Source organism: Bombina bombina, chromosome 3 (genome assembly GCF_027579735.1).
Source record: "Bombina bombina isolate aBomBom1 chromosome 3, aBomBom1.pri, whole genome shotgun sequence".
Taxonomy (NCBI): domain Eukaryota; kingdom Metazoa; phylum Chordata; class Amphibia; order Anura; family Bombinatoridae; genus Bombina; species Bombina bombina.
Window position 1 is genome coordinate 893,455,235 of NC_069501.1, and position 23,404 is coordinate 893,478,638.

The 23,404-nt window shown below is 38.8% G+C and overlaps 1 protein-coding gene across 1 annotated transcript in view; it reads left to right on the forward strand.

Moving 5' to 3' along the window:
* Positions 1–23,404, forward strand: part of MYCBP2 (MYC binding protein 2) — a gene marked incomplete in the record, with an annotated part of 1,460,675 nt that overhangs the window by 440,466 nt on the left and 996,805 nt on the right. Inside the window, 1 exon segment of the mRNA XM_053707907.1 lies at positions 22,196–22,303. Coding sequence (XP_053563882.1) covers positions 22,196–22,303 — 108 coding nt within the window.

A 23,404-nucleotide genomic window follows, 5' to 3' on the forward strand; every position in this document is an offset into this window, starting at 1 on the left:
CAAATCCTGTGAAAGCTCAGGCTTTTCTGAAGTGTGCTTCAGATCTGGAGCTTTCAGGGGTGATTATACCAGTTCCACTTCAGGAACAGGGTCTGTTTTTTTTTTTTCAAATCTATTCATTGTCCCAAAGAAAGAAAATTCATTCAGTTTTTGAATTGTTTTTTAAGGGTCCCAACTTTCAAGATGGTGACTATAAGGACTATTCTGCCTTTTGTTCAGCAAGGTCATTGCATGTCCACAATAGACCTACAGAACGCTAATCTTCACATTCCGATTCATTCAGATCACTATCTCTATCTTTCCAGGGTAATAATTTATTTGGTTCTCAGTTGGACTCTATTATTTCCACTATCACTGGGAGGGAATGTTTTTTTTTGCCCCAAGATAAAAAGTCCAAGATTAAATCTAAAGCTTCTAATCAGTTTCATTCCTTTCGTCAGAATAGTGAACAGAAAACCACTCCTTCCCCTAAGGACTCTGACTCCAATTGGAAGCCATCTTTAAGTTCCAATAATTCCAAGCCTTATAAGAAACCAAAGCCAGCCCCCAAGACTTCATGAAGGTGCAGCCCTCAATCCAGTTCAACTGGTGGGGGGCAGATTGAAATTATTTCAAAACATTTAGGCAGATTCTGTTCAGAATCAGTGGATTCAGAGCATTGTTTCTCAGGGTATCGAATAGGTTTCAGTGTAAGACCTCCTGTGAGAGGATTCTTTCTCTCTCACGTTCCAACAAATCCTGTGAAAGCTCAGGCTTTTCTGAAGTGTGCTTCAGATCTGGAGCTTTCAGGGTTGATTATACCAGTTCCACTTCAGGAACAGGGTCTGTTTTTTTTTTTTTTCAAATCTATTCATTGTCCCAAAGAAAGAAAATTCATTCAGTTTTTGAATCGTTTTGTAAGGGTCCCAACTTTCAAGATGGTGACTATAAGGACTATTCTGCCTTTTGTTCAGCAAGGTCATTACATGTCCACAATAGACCTACAGAACGCTTATCTTCACATTCCGATTCTTTCAGATCACTATTGGTTTCTGAGATTCTCTTTTCTAGACAAGCATTAAAAATTTGTCGCTCTTCCATTTGGCCTTGCGACAGCTCCAAGAATCTTTTCGAAGGTTCTTGGTGCCCTTCTATCTGTAATCAGAGGGCAGGGTATTGCGGTTTTCCTTATTTGGACGATATCTTGGTACTGGCTCAATCTTTTCATTTAGAGAATCTCACACGAATCAACTAGTGTTGTTTCTTCAAAGACATGGTTGGGGGATCAATTTACCAAAGAGTTTCTTGATTCCTTTAGACAAGGGTCACCATTTTAGGTTTCCAGATAGATTCAGTGTCCATGACTCTGTCTTTAACAGACAAGAGACAAATGAAATTGGTTTCAGCCTGTTGAAACCTTCAGTCTCGATCATTCCTTTCAGTGGCTATGTGCATGGAAGGTTTAGGTCTCATGACTGCAGCATCGGACGCAATCCCCTTTGCTCGTTTTCATATGAGACCTCTGCAGCTTTGCATGCTGAATCAATGGTGCAGGGATTATACTCGGATATCACAATTGATATTCTTAAATCCCAGCATTCTACTCTCTCTGACTTGGTGGTTAGACCATCGTATTATTCAGGGGAGCCTCTTTTTTTTTCCTCCTTCCTTGACTGTAGTCTCAACAGATGCAAGTCTTTTAGGTTGGGGAGCTGTCTGGGGATCTCTGACAGCACAAGGGGTTTGGAATCCTTTAGAGGCGAGGTTTCCAATCAATATCTTAGAACTCCGTGCTATTTTCAGGGCTCTTCAGGCTTGGCCTCTATTAAAGAGAGAACTTTTCATTCGCTTTCAGACGCACAATATCACACCTGTGTGGCATATGTCCAATCATCAGGGCGGGACTCGCATTCCTTTAGCAATGAAAGAAGTATCACGGATGCTTTCTTGGGCGGAATCCAACTCATGTCTAATTTCTGCGATTCATATCCCAGGTGTAGACAATTGGGAAGCGGATTATCTTAGCCATCAGACTTTGCATCCGGGGGAGTGGTCTCTCCATCCAGATGTTTTTTCAGATTGTGCAGATGTGGGGTCTTCCGGAAATAGATCCGATGGCTTCACATCTAAACAGGAAACTTCCCAGATACCTTTCCGGGTCCAGGGATCCTCAGGCGGAGATAGTGGATGCGTTGGCAGTTCCTTGGTTTTACCAACTTGCTTTTATTTTTCCGTCTCTAGTTCTTCCAAGGGTGATCTCCAAAATCATAATGGAACAATCACATGTGTTTCTGATAGCACCAGCATGGCCTCACAGGTTTTGGTATGCAGATCTTGTCCGGATGTCCAGTTGCCAACCTTGGTCACTTCCTTTAAGGCCAGACCTTCTGTCTCAAGGGCCATTTTTCCATCAGGATCTCAAATCCCAAAATTTTAAGGTATGTCAAATTAACATTTAGTGCTTAGTCATAGAGGTTTCTCTGACTCAGTGATCAATACTATTTTGCAGGCTCGTAAGTCTGTTTCAAGGAAGATTTATTATTGGGTGTGGAAAACCTATATTTCATGGTATTCTTCTCATAAATTCTCTTGGCATTCTTTTAGAATTCATAGAATTTTACAGTTTTTTCAGGACAGTTTGGATAAAGGTTTGTCCGCAAGTACTTTTGAAAGGACAAATCTCTGCTCTTTCTGTTTTATTTCATAGAAAGATTGCTAAACTTCCTGATATTCTCTGTTTTGTTCAGGCTTTGGTCCGTATCAAGCCTGTTATTAAGTCTATTTCTCCTCCATGGAGTCTTAATTCTCTTGAGAAATAGTTACATTCTTTAGATGTGGTAAGAGCTTTGAAATACTATGTGGAGGCTACTAAGGATTTCAGGAAGACTTCTAGTCTATTTGTCGTCTTTTCTGGTTCTAGGAAAGGTCAAAAAGCCTTTGCCATTTCTTTGGCATCTTGGTTAAAGCTTTTGATTCACAAGGCTTATTTGGAGGTGGGACAGTCTCCGCCTCAGAGAATTACAGCTCATTCTACTAGATCAGTTGCCACTTTGTGGTCTTTTAAGAATGAAGCTTCAGTTGATTAGATTTGCAAAGCAGCAACTTGGTCTTCTTTGCATACATTTACAAAATTTTACCATTTTGATGTATTTGCTTCTTCTGAAGCAGTCTTTGGTAGAAAAGTTCTTCAGGCAGCTGTCTCAGTTTGATAATTCTTTTTATAAGAACTTATTTTGTGGATTTAATTTCTCAGCGGAAATAGCTGTTTTTATTTTATCCCTCCCTGTCTAGTGACTCTTCTGTGGACTTCCACATCTTGGGTATTTTATCCCATACGTCACTAGCTCATGGGCTCTTGCTATTTACATGAAAGAAAACATAATTTATGTAAGAACTTACCTGATAAATGCATTTCTTTCATAATGGCATGAGTCCATGAGACCCACCTTGTTTTTGGTGGTTATATTTTTTTGTATAAAAGCACAATATTATTTTCCAGTTGCTCTTTTTTTGTATGCTTTTTTACTCCTTTTTACACATCACTACTTGGCTATACGTTAAACTGAAGTATATATGTGGTGGAAGGTGTATTTATAGGCATTTGAGGTTTAGGAAACTTTGCCCCCTCCTGGTAGGAATGTATATCCCATATGTCACTAGCTCATGTACTCTTGCCATTATGAAAGAAATTAATTTATCAGGTAAGTTCTTACATAAATTCTGTTTTTTTTTTAAACTAGTTTTTCATTTTTGTCTCCTTATTGTACTTTAATTGTCTGTATATTTCTCTGTTTTTTCTCCATTCTTGAAATAAGGCAACACATGTAAGAGGTCTTGAAAGGTCATCAGTATTGAACATTTATAACTTTTTTGTTTTTGGGTATATCAAGTTTAATTGATATCTGGAGTTGTAAATTAAAGACAATGAGGGTACAGCTATTAGTGGGTTAACATGTAAAATAAACAAGTGATGGTATAATATTATAGTCAAATACAATTTTATTCACATTAAGAGATTAAGAAGTACACCAAATGCTATTTCACCAACAAATTCCAAGTTCGTGTAATCTAAATAATAATGCAGCCTGCTGCCAAACAAACACCATGTTGCGCTTTCATGATTCTGTTAAAGGGATTAGAGCATTACCATTTGAATAGAAGCAGCCTTACAGTACACATGTGTTTAGCAAAAATGCTTCTTCTCAAGGCTTTCACTATTGTTAGTGAGATTTTACTGGGAATGTGCACGTGAGCCATATCTGTATATGTTCCAAAACCTGCATTTTAAACAGCATGTGTATGCAGTGAACTTTAAGTGCCTTCCATTGTGTTGGGAACGACTCAACTTACATGATATAAGATACTGCCAGTAATCTGAACATGTTATTTAAAATGCATAAAAAAATCTAAATTTACTTCATGTGCACAGTAGAAGCTCTCTGTTTTGTAGCTTTTACTAGCAATATTTTTTGGTAATAGGAGTATATTGCTTTTCAAAATTGAAATTGTCATGTGCATTCAGTTTTTTGGTTAGAATGTCCCTTTAAGGATTCCATATTAGAAATTGCTGGTGAAAGAGTATTTGAGGATCTGGAGTTCTTAACTTTAATTTAGTAAACATAATTACTTAATTATACATATTTCATGTAATGCTAATACTACTTTTTGTATTAGGCTGCTGTTGATTGTCTTTCAAATATTTATTTTTTGTGAATATGGGCAGTTTTTGGAGAAGCTTGAGAGGTTGCATGGTAAATTGTACAATAACTGATATCTGCCAAACGTTTCCATGGTTAATGTATTATCAAATCACATTATTTTTTATATATATTTTTATTTTAATAATTTTTTTTTCCCTTCTGTCAATCATAGTTGTTTCTCCTCCTCCCCCTCCACAGATCTCTTCAGCACTGTAATGACGTGTAGAGCAGTCCCATCTGCTCTACATATCACTATGTGTAAGGCTGTCCCACCCGCTATACTCATTACCATATGCACGTTCCTTGCCCCACATAAATAGTGCAGGTGCACTCATTGAAGCTACACGTCACCATAGTAAACAGACAATCATGAGATTCTCTGTTTACTTTCTGCAATAGTAGGAGCAGCACTTCCAGCTTTAGACACTTGTTATAATAAAATGTCCCATGTAAAAATATAAAAATTGAGTAATAACTTATTAGAAATTAATATACCTATTATAAATTTTGCAATTAAGATTCCCAAAAACTTACTTTTTAAAAAAAATAAATTAACATTTTACTTTAAATATCTTCCTAGCTCGTTTCCAAGTGCACATTGAATCGGAACATAAGCTTCAATGTTTACTTTCCATCTAAAGGGGAGGAGAGTCCACGGCTTCATTCATTACGGCTGGGAATTAAGAACCTGGCCACCAGGAGGAGGCAAAGACACCCCAGCCAAAAGCTTAAATACCCCCCCCCACTTCCCTCATACCCCAGTCATTCTTTGCCTTTCATCACAAAGATTGTTTCATTTTTTATTCGTAATGATAACACGGAAGACAGGGTCACAGTGTGTGACGCCTTTAATTTTTAAAGAATCAAGGGTTAATATTCCTGGAGACGAAATGGTTTCTGTAGTCCGGGTCCTAGGAGGTGGTGAGTGCCCCGGCCATTGGAGGTATAAAGGTGCCTATTTATGATAAGCTAGTCCGTATTAAAAGCGCAAGCTATGGAGGACTCTGACGCGTTAGAGGGTTCTCCCTCTTTAATAAAGTCTCATTCCTGTGTTTATTGTGAGGAGGTTCTGGTAGATCAGCCTGCTCAACTATGTTCCACATGCCTTGATAAAGTTACGACATCTAAATGTAAACTAATGTCTACTACTACAGAGCCGTCCACCTCTGAGGGTTCCTCGTCCCGTGAGGTGCGTTTCCTGCATTCATATCCTATTGCACATGCAGCGCCCCGGGGTTCAACCGTTACTCCTTCGGGAGAGATTTGTTGGCCTTCAGACTTTGCGGACCAACTGGAATCAGCGGTTTCAAAAGTGATACCTGCCTTATCACGTTCTGCTAAGCGTAAGGTGTATCATGGCGGCCCGGCCTAGGGGTTGTCTACGCCGATGGAAACCCCAGAGGCATTATACGATGACGAGGCCCACTCTGACTCTTCGGAGGAGGCCCCTTCTGGGCCGGAGTCTGTGTCATCTAAACCTCCGGCTGTGGAGGAGCCTGATTTTAGGTTTAGGATGGAGAATATGCGCTTTTTGCTGAGGCAGGTGCTTGCTACTCTGGATGTTCCGGAGCCTAAGATTCTGGAGGAACCTTCAATTCCTAAGCTAGATAAGGTATACGAGGACAGGGTAGTACCTCAGACTTTCCCGGTTCCTGTTAAGATGGCTAATATTATTAAGAATGAATGGGAGCGATTAGGTTCTTCCTTTTCCCCTTCTTCCTTTTCCCCTTCTTCCTTTTCCCCTTCTTCCTTTAAGAAACGGTTTCCTGTTCCAGACTCTCAGCTTGAGCTGTGGGGTACCGTTCCTAAGGTGGATGGTGCTATCTCTATGCTCGTGAATCGAACAACTATTCCCGTAGAGGATAGTTTGTTGTTTAAAGAGCCCATGGATAAAAGCTGGAAAACATGTTAAGAAAAATGTTTCAGCACACAGGGTTTGTTTTTCAGCCAGCAGCGGTCGTTGCTGGAGCTGCGACATATTGGTGTGAATCCCTGTGTGAAATGGTTGAGGGGGAGACTTCCATTGGTGAGATACAAGATAAGATTAAGGCGCTGAAGGTCGCCAATTCTTTCATCTGTGATGCCAATATGCAAATTATTCGCCTGAACGCTAAGGTGTCAGGTTTTTCAGTTTTAGCTTGCAGGGCTCTGTGGCTAAAGTCTTGGTCTGCGGACATGACCTCTAAGTCGAGGCTGTTGTCCCTGCCTTTTCAAGGAAAGATTCTGTTCGGTCCAGGATTGGATTCGATCATATCCACGGTTATGGGAGGCAAGGGAGCTTTCCTACTGCAGGATAAGAAGGCTAAGCCTAAGGGATCTACTTTTCATCCCTTTCGTGCGGACAAGGTCCAGCGCCAGCAGCCTGCCATGAAAGCAGGCCAGTCCAAGGGAACTTGGAAGCCGGCTCAATCTTGTAACAAGTCTAAGCAGAGCAAGAAGCCCGCCGAGACGAAATCGGCATGAAGTGGCGGCCCCCGACCGGTCTCCGGACCAAGTAGGGGGCAGATTATCTCTCTTCTCAGAAGCCTGGTTGCAGGAGGTTAAGGACCCTTGGGTACTGGATGTGGTCACTCAGGGTTACAGGATAGGGTTCAGATCGCATCTGCCCAGGGGCAGATTCCTCCTGTCAAACCTTTCTTCAAGACCAGAAAAGAGAGGCCTTTCTAGAGTGTGTGAGAGATCTCGCTTCTCTCTGCGTTTATCGTACCAGTACCCCAAGCAGAATGGGGTCTAGGGTACTATTCCAATCTTTTTGTGGTTCCAAAGAAGGAGGGCACATTCTACTCTTCCTTTTGGTCTGGCGACGGCCCCTAGAGTCTTCACGAAGGTTCTGGGGCACTACTTGCAATGGCCAGATCCAGAGGCATTGCTGTGGCGCCTTCCTAGTCCAGGCGCTGTCCCTCAGTCAAGCAGAGGATCATTTGAGGGCTCTTCTGCTCTAATCTCACAGTTGGAAGATCAACTCAGGAAAGAGTTCCCTGGTTCCCATAAACAGGGTGGAGTTCCTGGGCACGATAATAGACTCGATATCCATAAAAATCTTTCTCACAGACATTGATGCAGGAAGATTGCGTCCACCTGTCTGGCCCTTCAGTCCTCCTCTAGCTCAGTGTATGGAGGTGATCGGACTCATGGTTTCAAGCATAGACGTCATCCCATTCGCCAGGTTCCATCTCAGACCTCTTCAATTGTGCATTTTTAGACAATGGAACGGCGATCATTCAGATTTATCACAGCAGATATACATGGATTCTCGGACTCGAAACTCTCCTGGTGGATCCGTCCGGAGCAACTGTCCATGGGGACATCCTCCTTGAGACCGTCCTGGGAGATTGTGACCACGGACGAAAGTCTGGCAGGATGGGGAGCTGTTTGGGGTGCTAGGATGGCACAAGGAAAAATGTCCCAGGAGGAGTCTCTCCTTCCGATAAATATTCTGGAACTCCAAGCAATCTTCAATGCTCTGAAGGCATGGCCTCCTCTGGGGTCGTTCAGCTTCATCAGATTCCAGACCAACAACATTACCTCGGTGACTTACATCAACCATCACGGTGGTATGAGGAGCTCCCTAGCAATGAGGGAGGTGTCTCGGATCTTGGAGTAGGTGGAGTCCCACAGCCACTCGCTCTCAGCGATTCACATTCCAGGTGTAGACAAGTGGGAAGTGGACTTTCTTTCATGTAATTAGCAAGAGTCCATGAGCTAGTGACGTATGGGATATACATTCCTACCAGGAGGGGGAAAGTTTCCCAAACCTTAAAATGCCTATAAATACACCCCTCACCACACCCACAATTCAGTTTTACAAACTTTGCCTCCGATGGAGGTGGTGAAGTAAGTTTGTGCTAGATTCTACGTTGATATGCGCTCCGCAGCAAGTTGGGGCCCGGTTTTCCTCTCAGCGTGCAGTGAATGTCAGAGGGATGTGAGGAGAGTATTGCCTATTTGAATGCAGTGATCTCCTTCTACGGGGTCTATTTCATAGGTTCTCTGTTATCGGTCGTAGAGATTCATCTCTTACCTCCCTTTTCAGATCGACGATATACTCTTATATATACCATTACCTCTGCTGATTCTCGTTAAAGTACTGGTTTGGCTTTCTACAAACATGTAGATGAGTGTCCTGGGGTAAGTAAATCTTATTTTCTGTGACACTCTAAGCTATGGTTGGGCACTTTGTTTATAAGTTCTAAATATATGTATTCAAACATTTATTTGCCTTGACTCAGAATGTTCAACTTTCCTTATTTTTCAGACAGTCAGTTTCATATTTGGGATTATGCATTTGAATTATTCATTTTTTCAATTCATTCAAATATTTGACTCTTTTTCCCTGTGGGCTGTTAGGCTCGCGGGGGCTGAAAATGCTTCATTTTATTGCGTCATTCTTGGCGCGGACTTTTTTGGCGCAAAAAAATTCTTTTCCGTTTCCGGCGTCATACGTGTCGCCGGAAGTTGCGTCATTTTTTTACGTTATTTTGCGCCAAAAATGTTGGCGTTCCGGATGTGGCGTCATTTTTGGCGCCAAAAGCATTTAGGCGCCAAATAATGTGGGCGTCTTATTTGGCGCTAAAAAATATGGGCGTCGCTTTTGTCTCCACATTATTTAAGTCTCATTTTTCATTGCTTCTGGTTGCTAGAAGCTTGTTCTTTGGCATTTTTTTCCCATTCCTGAAACTGTCATTTAAGGAATTTGATCAATTTTGCTTTATATGTTGTTTTTTCTCTTACATATTGCAAGATGTCTCACGTTGCATCTGAGTCAGAAGATACTACAGGAAAATCGCTGTCTAGTGCTGGAGCTACCAAGCTAAGTGTATCTGCTATAAACTTTTGGTATCTGTTTCTCCAGCTGTTGTTTGTATTGCATGTCATGTCAAACTTATTAATGCAGATAAATTTTCCTTTGGTACTGTTACATTACCTGTTGCTGTTCCGTCAACATCTAATTTTCAGAGTGTTCCTGATAACATAAGAGATTTTATTTTTTTTAAATCCATTAAGAAGGCTATGTCTGTTATTTCTCCTTCTAGTATACATAAAAGTCTTTTAAAACTTCTCTTTTTTCAGATGAATTTTTAAATGAACATCATCATTCTGATACTGATAATGGTTCTTCTGGTTCAGAGGTTTCTGTCTCAGAGGTTGATGCTGATAAATCTTTGTATTTGTTCAAGATGGAATTTATTCGTTCTTTACTTAAAGAAGTATTAATTGCATTAGAAATAGAGGATTCTGGTCCTCTTGATACTAAATCTAAACGTTTAAATAAGGTTTTTAAATCTCCTGTAGTTATTCCAGAAGTGTTTTCTCTCCCTGATGCTATTTCTGAAGTAATTTCCAGGGAATGGAATAATTTGGGTAATTCATTTACTCCTTCTAAACGTTTAAGCAATTATATCCTGTGCCATCTGACAGATTAGAGTTTTGGGACAAAATCTCTAAGGTTAAATGGGGCTGTCTCTACTCCTGCTAAACGTACTACTATTCCTATGGCAGATAGTACTTCATTTAAGGATCCTTTAGATAGGAAGATTGAATCCTTTCTAAGAAAAGCTTACTTATGTTCAGGTAATCTTCTTAGACCTGCTATATTTTTAGCGGATGTTGCTGCAGCTTCAACTTTTTGATTAGAAGCTTTAGCGCAACAAGTAACAGATCATAATTTTATAGCATTATTATTATTCTATAACATGCTAATAATTTTATTTGTGATACCATCTCTTGATATCATTAGAGTTGATGTCAGGTATATGTCTCTAGCTATTTTAGCTAGAAAAACTTTATGGCTTAAAACTTGGAATACTGATATGTCTTCTAAGTCGACTTTGCTTTCCCTTTCCAGGGTAATAAATTATTCGATTTTCAGTTGGATTCTATTATCTCAACTGTTACTGGAGGGAAGGGAACTTTTTTACCAAAGGATAAAAAAATCTAAGGTAAATTTAGGTCTAATAATCATTTTCGTTCCTTTCCTCACAACAAGGAACAAAAGCCTGATCCTTCATCCTTAGGAGCGGTATCAGTTTGGAAACCATTTCCAGTTTGGAATATATCCAAGCCTTATAGAAACCTGTAGCCAGCTCCTAAATACCCATGAAAGTGCGGCCCTCATTCCAGCTCAGCTGGTATGGGGCAGTTTACGTTTTCTTTTAAGGTACAGAATTGGCTTCAAGTTAAGGCCTCCTGCAAAGAGATTTTTTTTTTTTTTCTTTTCCGTGTCCCAGTAAACACAGCAAAGGCTCAGCATTTCTGAAATGTGTTTCAGATCTAGAGTTGGCTGGAGTAATTATGCCAGTTCCAGTTCTGGAACAGGGGCTGGGGTTTTATTCTATCTCTTCATTGTACCAAAGAAGGTCAATTCCTTCAGACCAGTTCCGGATCTATCTATATTGAATCGTTATGTAAGGATACCAACATTCAAGATGGTAACTGTAGGACTATCCTGCCTTTTGTTTAGCAAGGGCATTATATGTCTACAATAGATTTACAGGATGCATATCTGCATATTCCGATTCATCCAGATCACTTTTAGTTTCTGAGATTCTCTTTTTAGACAAGCATTACCAGTTTTGTGGCTCTACTGTTTGGCCTAGCGTCAGCTCCAATAATTTTTTTCAAAGGTTCTCGGTGCCCTTCTGTCTGTAATCAGAGAACAGGGTTTTGGTATTTCCTTTTTTGGACGATATCTTGGTACTTGCTCAGTCTTCACATTTTCGCAGAATCTCATACGAATCGACTTGTGTTGTTTCTTCAAGATCATGGTTGGAGGATCAATTTACCAATCAGTTCATTGTTTCCTCAGACAAGGGTAACCTTTTTAGGTTTCCAGATAGATTCAGTGTCTATGACTCTGTCCTTGTCAGATAAGAGAAGTTTAACATTGATATCAGCTTGTGAAAACCTTCAGTCACAATCATTCCCTTTGGTAGCCTTATGCATGGGAAATTTTAGGTCTTAGGACTGCCGCATCGGATGCGATCTCCTTTGCTCGTTTTCACATGCGACCTCTTCAGCTCTGTATGCTGAACCAGTGGTGCAGGGATTACACAAAGATATCTCAATTAAAGGGACATTGTACCCAAAAATTTTCTTTCGTGATTCAGATTGAGCATGAAATTTTAAGCAACTTTCTAATTTACTCCTATTATCAAATTGTCTTCATTCTCTTGGTATCTTTATTTGAAATGCAAGAATGTAAGTTTAAATGCCGGCCCATTTTTGGTGAACAACCTGGGTTGTCCTTGCTGATTGGTGGATAAATTCATCCACCAATAAAAAAAAGTGCTGTCCAGAGTACTGAACCCAAAAAAAGCTTAGATGCCTTCTTTTTCAAATAATGATAGCAAGAGAACGAAGAAAAATTGATAATAGGAGTAAATTAGAAAGTTGCTTAAAATGTCTTGCTCAATCTGAATCACAAAAGAAATATTTTGGGTACAGTGTCCCTTGAATATCTTTAGCCGATTATACGACACTCTCTGACATGGTGGACAGTTCACCATCGTTTAGTTCAGGGGGCTTCTTTGTTCTTTCGACCTGGACTATAATCTCAACAGATGCAAGTCTTACAGGTTGGGGAGCTGTGTGGGGGTCTCTGACGGCACAAGGGGTTTGGGAATCTCAGGAGGTGAGATTACCGATCAATATTTTTGAACTCCGTGCAATTTTCAGAGCTCTTCAGTCTTGGCCTCTTCTGAAGAGAGAGTTGTTCATTTGTTTTCAGATAGACAATGTCACAGCTGTGGCATACATCAATCATCAAGGAGGGACTCACAGTCCTCTGGCTATGAAAAAAGTATCTCGAATTTTGGTTTGGGCGGAATCCAGCTCCTGTCTAATCTCTGCGGTTCATATCCCAGGTATAGACAATTGGGAAGCGGATTATCTCAGTCGCCAAACGTTGCATCCGGGCGAATGGTCTCTTCACCCAGAGGTATTTCTTCAGATTGTTCAAATGTGGGAACTCCCAGAAATACATCTGATGGCTTCTCATCTAAACAAGAAACTTCCCTGGTATCTATCCAGATCCTGGGATCCTCGGGCGGGGGCAGTGGATGCATTATCACTTCCTTGGAAGTATCATCCTGCCTATATCTTTCCGCCTCTAGTTCTTCTTCCAAGATTATTCTCCAAGATTCTAAGGAATGCTCGTTTGTCCTGCTGGTAGCTCCAGCATGGCCTCACAGGTTTTGGTATGCGGATCTTGTCCGGATGGCCTCTTGCCAGCTGTGGACTCTTCCGTTAAGACCAGACTTTCTGTCGCAAGGTCCTTTTTTTCCATCAGGATCTCAAATCCTTAAATTTTAAGGTATAGAGTTTGAACGCTTGATTCTTGGTCAAAGAAGGTTTCTCTGACTCTGTTTTTAATACTATGTGACAGGCACGTAAATCTGTATCTAGTGAGATATATTATAGAGTCTGGAAGACTTATATTTCTTAGTGTCTTTCTCATCATTTTTTCTTGGCTTTCTTTTTGAATACCGAGAATTTTTCAGTTTCTTCAGGATGGTTTAGATAAAGGTTTGTCCGCAAGTTCCTTGAAAGGACAAATCTCTGCTCTTTCTGTTCTTTTTTCACAGAAGGATTGCTAATCTTCCTGATATTTCATTGTTTTGTACAAGCTTTGGTTCGTATAAAACCTGTCATTAAGTCAATTTCTCCTCCTTGGAATTTGAATTTGGTTCTGGGGGCTTTTCAAGCTCCTCCTTTTGAACCCATGCATTCTTTGGTCGTTATATTACTTTCTTGGAAAGTTTTGTTTCTTTTGGCCATCTCTTCTGCCAGAAGAGTCTCTGAATTATCTGCTCTTTCTTGTGAGTCTCCTTTTCTGATTTTTCATCAGGATGAGGCGGTGCTGCGAACTTCTTTTGAATTTTTTACCTAAGGTTGTGAATTCTAACAACCTTAGTAGAGAAATTGTGGTTCCTTCATTATGTCCTAATCCTATGAATTCTAGGAGAAATCATTGCATTCTTTGGATGCTGTTAGGGCTTTGTATTATTTGTCATCTTTTCCGGTTCTAGAAAAGGCCAGAAAGCTTCTGCCATTTCTTTGGCATCTTGGTTGAAATCTTTATTTCATCATGCTTATGTCGAGTCGGGTAAAAACTCCGCCTCTAAGGATTACAGTTCATTCTACTAGGTCAGTTTATACTTCCTGGGCGTTTAGGAATGAAGCTTCGATTGATCAGATTTGCAAAGCAGCAACTTGGTCCTCTTTGCATACTTTTTCTAAATTCTACCATTTTGATGTGTTTTCTTCTTCTGAAGCAGTTTTTGGTAGAAAAGTACTTTTGGCAGTGGTTTCAGTTTGAATCTTCTGCTTATGTTTTTCATTAAACTTTATTTTGGGTGTGGATTATTTTCAGCAGGAATTGGCTGTCTTTATTTTATCCCTCCCTCTCTAGTGACTCTTGTGTGGAAAGATCCACATCTTGGGTAGTCATTATCCCATACGTCACTAGCTCATGGACTCTTGCTAATTACATGAAAGAAAACATAATTTATGTAAGAACTTACCTGATAAATTCATTTCTTTCATATTAGCAAGAGTCCATGAGGCCCGCCCTTTTTTGTGGTGGTTATGATTTTTTTGTATAAAGCACAATTATTCCAATTCCTTATTTTATATGCTTTCGCACTTTTTTCTTATCACCCCACTTCTTGGCTATTCGTTAAACTGAATTGTGGGTGTGGTGAGGGGTGTATTTATAGGCATTTTAAGGTTTGGGAAACTTTGCCCCTCCTGGTAGGAATGTATATCCCATACGTCACTGGCTCATGGACTCTTGCTAATATGAAAGAAATGAATTTATCAGGTAAGTTCTTACATAAATTATGTTTTCTCAGCAGACAATCCTTCCACCCGGGGGAATGGTCTCTTCACCCAGAGGTGTTTGCAGGGATTTGTCTCAGATGGGGAACGCCGGAGATAGATCTCATGGCGTCCAGACTCAATTGCAAGCTTCCCTAGATCTCATGGCGTCCAGACTCAATTGCAAGCTACCCTCGATCTCATGGCGTCCAGACTCAATTGCAAGCTACCCTCGATCTCATGGCGTCCAGACTCAATTGCAAGCTTCCCTGATACGGGTCGAGGTCCAGGGATACCCAGGCAGAGCTGATAGATGCCTTAGCGGTAGCTTGGGGGTCCAGCCTAGCTTACATTTTTCCACCGTTACCACTCCTACCGCGTGTAGTGGCACGCATCAAACAGGAGCGAGCTTCGGCCATTCTGATTGTTCCATCATGGCCGCGGAGGGCGTGGTTTGCGTATTTGGTGGGGATATCATCCTCTCCGCCCTGGAAGTTACCCTGTCGCAGGGATCTGCTGTAACAGGGCCCTTTACAACATCGGAATCTAGATTCTCTGAGGCTGACTGCGTGGAGATTGAACGCCTAGTCTTGGCCAAGAGAGGCTTTTCGGAAAGCGTGATTGATACTCTAGTTCAGTCAAGGAAGCCAGTCACTCGTCGCATCTACCATAAGGTGTGGAGGACTTACTTATCCTGGTGTGAGAAGCATGGATATCCTTGGCACAAGGTGAAGGTAGCCAGGATTCTGTCCTTTCTCCAAGATGGTTTGGAGAAAGGTCTTGCCGCCAGTTTCTTAAAGGGACAGATTTCGGCATTATCCATCTTGTTGCATAGGAGACTCGCTGAGCTCCCTGACATTAAATCTTTTGTTCAGGCTCTGTTTACAATCAGGCCTGTCTTTAGACAGTCTGCTCCTCCATGGAGCTTAAACTTGGTTCTTAGGGTATTGCAGAAGGTTCTGTTTGAGCCTATGCATTCCGTTGACATTATGTTTCTGTCCTGGAAGGTTCTCTTCCTGTTGGCTATTGGATCGGCACGCAGAGTGTAAACTGGCTGCCTTGAAATGAGAGCCTCCTTATCTAGTTTTTCCATGCAGATAAGGCTGTACTTCGCACTGGTTTGGGGTTTCTCCCCAAGATGGTGTCTAATCTTAACATCAGTCAGGAAATAGTTGTTCTTCCTTTTGTGTCTAAGGAGAGGTTACTCATGCCTTAAAGTTCTATCTTCAGGCTACGAAGGATTTCAGATAGTCTACATCTCTTTTTGTGGTGTATTCAGGGAAGGGCAAGGGCAGAGGGCCTCTTCTATTTCTTTGTCCTTTTGGTTGAGAAGCTTGATTCGCTTGGCCTATGAGATAGCGGGACATAACACGCCTCCTCAGAGGATCACGGCTCATTCAACTAGAGCTGTGGCTTCGTCTTGGGCCTTCAAGAATAAGGCCTCTATGGAGCAAATTTGTAAGGCGGCTACCTGGTCCTCCTTAGACCTCCTTAGACCTCGATGGAAATTAAATTATCAGGTAAGCATAATTTATGTTTAGCCAATTGGGACTCCCCTTTCCTGTGCCACGCATGTGCTACCATAACAAGCACGCGCTTGGTGACGTCAATGGAATGTGATTGGCTAAATTACGTGTTTGTAACTATACTACATATGCATATAGTTGTTTCCATAGACTATGGCAAGCTGTACGTTTTCGCTTATGGTTGGCTAGTGAAGACATGTATGGGGGGAATGACACTAATATGCAGAAATATTGATGCTGAACTGCATTCACAGCTAAGTAATACGCTATTGGTCTAATTTTGATTTGCACTACATCATAGGAAAAAGTTGTTTCTGTGAGTTTGCCATCACTTTGGGCTTGATTTATCATCCCTGTCTATCCGGCTACTTCTCTGGTGGATTGCTGCCTGCATTTACCATTGCACACGAGCTCTCCTGTGCACAATAAACCCAAAATGTTTCTTCCATGATTCAGACAGAGAATACAATTTTAAACAACATTCCAATTTACTTCTATTATCTAATTTGCTTCATTCTTTAGATATCCTTTGTTAACGAAATAGCAATGCACATGGGTTAGCCAATCACATGAGGCAAATATGTGCAGCCACCAATCAGGAGCTACTGAGCCTATCTAGATATGCTTTTCAGGAAAGAATATCAAGAGAATGAAGTATATTAGACAATAGAAGTAAATTGGAAAGTTGTTTAAAATGGCATTCTCTATCTTAATCATGAAAGAAAGATTGTGGGTTTATTGTCCCTTTAAGTCTTTGCTATTCAGAGTTTAATTCTTTGTGCAGGGGTAATAAAAATGTAAATTTTTGTATTTTATTAACAAAAAGCAATTTTATCTCTTGTATATCATTAAGGACTGTGTTTCCATCCTACATATTCTAACTTGCAGATATTTTTCTTGCTTATGCTTTGTTAATAAATGTAAGCTGTAAAGTGTAGGTTAAATATCATTTTCTTCTTTATATGAAAATAACTATTTCCTCAGTGCTCCTATGTGGTAACATAAATGAACCAGTTGGCATATTGAATTAAAAGGACCGTAAATACAAAATTAAACTTTTGTGATTTATACAGAGCACACAATTTTTAACAAGTTTCCAATTTACTTTTCTAAATTACCTTTAGCACTTGGTATCATATGTTGAATCTGAACGCCTTTCCATCAGAGCAGACTCAGGAGCACTATATGTAGATTGTTGCAAACTCTTATGCCTTATACAGCATGAGACACATGTATGCTTCTGAACCTAGCTAGAAAGCTCTCATTACATGCATGCTCCTGAACCTAACTAGATAAACTCTAATTACATGCATGTTCCTTCCTGAACATAGCTAGATATGCCCTTATTAAAAGGAGATCATTTTGAAAATATACCACAAAAAAGAGGTACATTTGATAATAGTAAATGTTCCTTTTTTATGTCGATTAAATTCAGGTCATGGAAAAATAATAATCCATTAAGTTCAGAACCAACTGATATGTTGCTAGTATATTGTGTAGTTGCCTACATTTCAGTATGTTTCTAAAATGTATGTGTGTGTGTATATATATATATATATATATATATATATATATATATATATATATATATATATATATATATATATATATATATATATATAGATTAATTAGAGTTAATAGGTAGAGAAAATTACAGTCAGGCTCCCATATTGCAACTATGGGGTAAATTGCCTGATAAAATATAAACCTGGATAGTGCTAGATAAACCAGGTCCTGGTGCAGACCCCAAATATTTTATTAAGTTCAAATATATTTATATAAGTAAATACATCTTACACACCGCAGAGCTATATGAGATGCTGTGTTGAAAGTAGGGGATTGCAGCACTCAGTATTAACTTCTCAAATCTAATATATAGAGACAAGCTGAAACAAAGTATCAAAACAAAGGCTCACACACAGATGGTCCAATTAAAGTGTTACGCATTTATTTACACATGTTTAACCTAAACCCTAATATGCCACTGCAGTGGAACGTATAGCAAAACCTAAACTCATGGGTACTAAATTCATGAATGACTATCACAGACGAATGCTAAAGTAAACATACCAAAGAAATTATAAGGCATAACATAGGAAATCAAACAAAATTGAAACAAAATGTCCCAAATGAAACAAAATTTCCACAAATCTTGTGTTAGTTATGGTGAAATTTCTTATACAAAAAAGCAGCATCTGAGTTCATCCTGAAAATGTACTGTTATTGGAGAGACAGCTGACAGACTCGAGGTAAAAGCGTCCTCCTGTGTCAGCACTTATAAACCATGAGTATAAGAAATTGACATCTGACTTTTCCCAAATTGCGGCAATAAGGATATAGAAAAACATATACAACCTCTTCCAAGAGTTAGGATAGGTCTCAGGCAGCTCAGACCGGGTTCCGGTTTCTTTAGGCGCCGACTTGAGGTATACCATATGAAGTGAGCCAGGACTTGGCATCTGGCTTTTGTCTCACCCAGATCACTCGTTCCGTTTCTTGACACATTCGTTTGTGCAATTCAAACTTCGAGACTTTATGTTGGGTAGATCCACTTTCAATCACCTCTGCCGACCTTAGCTAGAATCCAAGTGTTATTGATCAACACCAATCCGGATCAATTTTGTTTGATTTCCTATGTTATGCCTTATAATTTCTTTGGTATGTTTACTTTAGCATTCGTCTGTGATAGTCATTCATGAATTTAGTACCCATGAGTTTAGGTTTTGCTATACGTTCCACTGCAGTGGCATATTAGGGTTTAGGTTAAACATGTGTAAATAAATGCGTAACACTTTAATTGGACCATCTGTGTGTGAGCCTTTGTTTTGATACTTTGTTTCAGCTTGTCTCTATATATTAGATTTGAGAAGTTAATACTGAGTGCTGCAATCCCCTACTTTCAACACAGCATCTCATATAGCTCTGCGGTGTGTAAGATGTATTTACTTATATAAATATATTTGAACTTAATATATATATATATATATATATATATATATATATATATATATATATATATATATATATATATATATATATATATATGTGTGTGTTTGTGTGTATGTGTGTATATATATATATATATATATATATATATATATATATATATATATATATATATATAAATGTATTATGTATTTGTTGCACAGGGAAATTAGCACATCTAGGCAAGTATCCCCGCCTACTTGAGATATGGAGGATTTCAATCTCAAACTTTTAGCTCCACCATAATTTTAATTTATATATATAATAAAATGTGTAGTGCAACCAGCTCCTAAAATATTGGTAGTGTTAGGACAGTGGTTGCCATACATATAGCAGATTCATATTTTTTTTTTTTATACTCTATGCATTCCATTTTCTTGATTTTACTTAATACGGTATAAATAACATCTTAAAAATTTATTTTTTACATGTCATTTTTTTTAGTAGATGAGGGAACATTTTGTGTTTTCAGCTTCTAACTTTAAAGGCCATGATACCCTAATGTTGAAACACTTGAAAGTGATGCAGCATAGCTGTAAAAAGCTGAATAGAAAATATCACCTGAACATCTCCAAGTAAAATGCTTATTGGCTGCTGTGCATTTCTTCATTTTTTATTTTTTTTTACCTGCAGCTGGGCAGCAGCTGTGTATAACTTTTTACACAGAACTTACTTTGCTGAGCTGAGGAGATTTTGAGGTAAAATATCTTCCTTTTTTACATAGAGATGCTCAGGTGATATTTTCCTGTCAGCTTTTTACAGTTATACTGCATCAGTTTCAAGTGATTTAGCATATGAGTATTATGTCCCTTTAATGAAGGTTTATAGTTGCTGATACGTTTTAGCCAACTTTCAAAAACTTGGCTGAAACAATTATCCATATTTTTATACTGCTTTGGTTTTCTCTCTGATAATTATCAGTTTTTTCTGCTGTCCTTGTACCATATATTGCCTTATAACCGCCTCCTCTAGAGAAGCCCATTAACCTTATAGGACCAGTGTTTGTGTGGGACTGATGGGAAATTTAAATCTCACTTTTAAATACTAAAATGTGCACTCTACATCCGCTGAATTTCTGTGCTTCAGAAGGAATCTTGCAAGATTTTAAGTCCAAGCTCCAAACTGGATTCTGATAATACAGCACCTACATCTGTTCTTTCCTATTAATTCACTATTACAGATAAAATAGTCAGATTATATGATTTTTTTTCTCTCTCAGCCTATGGCATGCTGCTATGCTTATTTGATCAAAAATGTTGGCAGATAGGGGAGCTACAAATCTAATATGTTTACTAAAATGTATCACATCCTATAAATGACAAGAGTATAGGTTTCATGAGCTATAGCAGTGATGGCGAACCTTGGCATTCCAGATGTTTCAGAACTAAATTTCCCATGATGCTGAAGTCCTGTTGAGCATCATGGGAAATGTAGTTCTGAAACATCTGGAGTGTCAAGGTTCACCATCACTGTGCTATAGAGCCCAAGTGCTATTTGAGGAGGGATGCTAATATACGTGGCACTTAAAGGGAGACTGAACCCAAATTTTTTTTTTGTGATTCAGATAGAACGTGCAATTTTCTAATTTACTCCTATTATCAATTTTTCTTAGTTCTCTTGCTATCTTTATTTGAAAAAGGCATCTAACTTATTTTTTTTTTTTTTTTTTTTTTTTTGGTTCAGTACTCTGGACAGCACTTTTTATTGGTGGATGAATTTATCAACCAATCAGCAAGAACAACTAAGGTTGCTCACCAAAAGTGGGCCGGCATCTAAACTTACATTCTTGCGCTTCAAATAAAGATACCAAGAGAATGAAGAAAATTTGTTAATAGGAGTAAATTAGAAAGTTGCTTAAAATGTCATGCTCTATCTGAATCACGAAAGAAAAAAATTAGGTTCAGTGTCTCTTTAAAACAGAATGAAAATAAAGGGATGAAGAGGATCTCTTGGTGGATTCTGGAATAGGTACATTTTGTCTGTTCACAATTCTGTAATTGAAGACTACAGCTAAGTGTACTATTTTTGTTTTAAGCAGCTGTGTTATGCTATTAAGACGCAAGTTGATGTTAAGTCTTTAAAAATGATTTTAAAATACATAGACCCTCATGGGTGCAACAGCATGCCAGCATTGTGCCTAATTATATGACAAAATGTTTCTATATTGTGCTTATGAATGCTACCTGCAGTTGCTTACTTTATTTGAAGTTTTATTTTACCACTACCCAGTGACACCATGAAATACTCAGCAGAAGCTATGCATACTGGAAAACGGATAGGTGGGTACAACCGGGGGTCAAGTCGAGTGGGAACGCACTATTTTTGTAGGTAGAACTAAGTTCCCCCTGAACAGAGAACAGAAACATTTCAGCAAACACTGCTGCTGCTGATGGGAGGAACTAAAGGACAGTCTAGTTAGAGGGATAGTGAGATCCTATAGTAATGGGCAGTAACACTTCCTACAGTACACTAAATGTAAGCCTGTCAGCGGTCCTGCTGTGTGATCACCCCGCACTGTGTGGAACACGTGATGCTTGCATTTTTGTGTGGCTTGCTCTGGGTTTATTTAGCTTCCCCCAGCAGAAATAGGACTATTGCACCTTAAGTGGGTGATACCATTCAACCCTTCATTGGGTTTAATTTGCTTTCATTAACCAATGAACCAATGTGTATAGATTATATAGATATAAATACAGTGTTTGAGTGTGTGTGTGTGTGTATAAAACAATATTAATTTTGAGGGATGTGGAAGTCTTGGTGAGTTCCCACACTTTTATTTTTTATAGGTCTTGACCTCTGGGTACAACCCAGTGTGAGACCCCAGTCCTTAGTTTGAAGAACTCTGTTCTTGATCATATGATAGCAAAATGCTTTATGGTAGTCCAATGCTAAGTAGATGTCCAGGTTAACAAGTTACTTTGTGCAAATGCTTATATTACGTTTTGAAATACAATGTAAATTATTTAAGTTACTTGTCAAGTACGCTACTGACATAAGTTAGAATTGTCCGTCCTTTTTTCTCTTGTAAAAGCATATGTTAATATAATGCATTGAGAATCACTGTTTAAATCAAACACAAAATTCACACTGTTATGTATTCCTTTTTTTTATTTTATTTTTTTTATTATTTTTAATTCATGTGTTTCCATTTTGTGAGTTTTCCCATGCATGTGCAAAATCTCTCCCCAGGCCCCTTTGTATTTCCTGGTCCTATTTTTATGAATCATCGAGAGCAGGCTCTAGCCAGACTAAGATCCCTTCCAGCACAGCTAAAGCATAAGCGGGACAAGAGAAAAGGTATTTAGTCTTCCTTTCTGACTAGGGAGGATGCACTCCTTGCCTCTTTTTCGTCTCCTATACACTATAAATACTTATTCTCATTGCTGATTTTCAAAACTCTTCTTTCTGATATTCAGTTTTCCATTTGAGAGGACCTTATCTACCTGCTGTTTTTTTCCATTTAGATTTCTCATTATTTAAAAAAAAAAAAAAAAAATTAAAAAAAAATAGCATTTGAAATGCTTAGCAGTGCACTTCAAGTACAATTAGAAGCAACTTTACAATATACTTGTGTTTGGAAAAAAATATTTTGGTAACAGTTATAACAGTTCTGTTACACATCACTGGCATGGGGTATGCACAGGAGCCAAATGCATGAGACTTGCAGCCTTATTGCAGGGGGTTCCAAAAGTTAAGTTAGCTTTTCTAGTTGAAATTTTTTAAAATGTATTGCAAACTGATTCTAATAAAATAGGAAACTGCTGAGCATTTTATATATGGCTTTATATATAAACCTTCTTTATGACATTGTGTTTGTTTGTTAATTCAGTTTGGCCGTTGATATCCTGATTCACTAAACAAAAAAATGGGGTGTTGTGTATCAAAATAAACAAACAACAAAAATAAAAAAAACTTTTTGCTATTGCAGATTGTTAAAGCCTTACATGTCTTGTTCCACATTGTTTCAGATTGGTTATATTATAGTACATACTTCACTAGTCCTGAATATTTCACTTTTAGATTGTGGAAATAGTGTTTATACCTATCAATAAATCTGGTTTGGTTTTCACTGCGTTAATTTGTTCAAGTTATACACTTGAGTTACACTTCTCTGTTTCACCTCTCCCTATATTGTTCCAAGATTGCCTTTATGTGAGATGAACAGCAGGTGCCCTTAGGTTTTCTGTGAACATTTTAAGTACAGAGGCATTATACCACATTTGTCTGGAAGATGTTACTACTTTGTGTGTGCCAAAATTAATTTATAGGAAAGTATGTGTATGTATATAATAAATATATATATATATATATATATATATATAAAGTCATAGATAGGATTGCACAATCATACTTAAATAATGCCACGGTGCACTGCTAATACCATAACAATACTCTCCA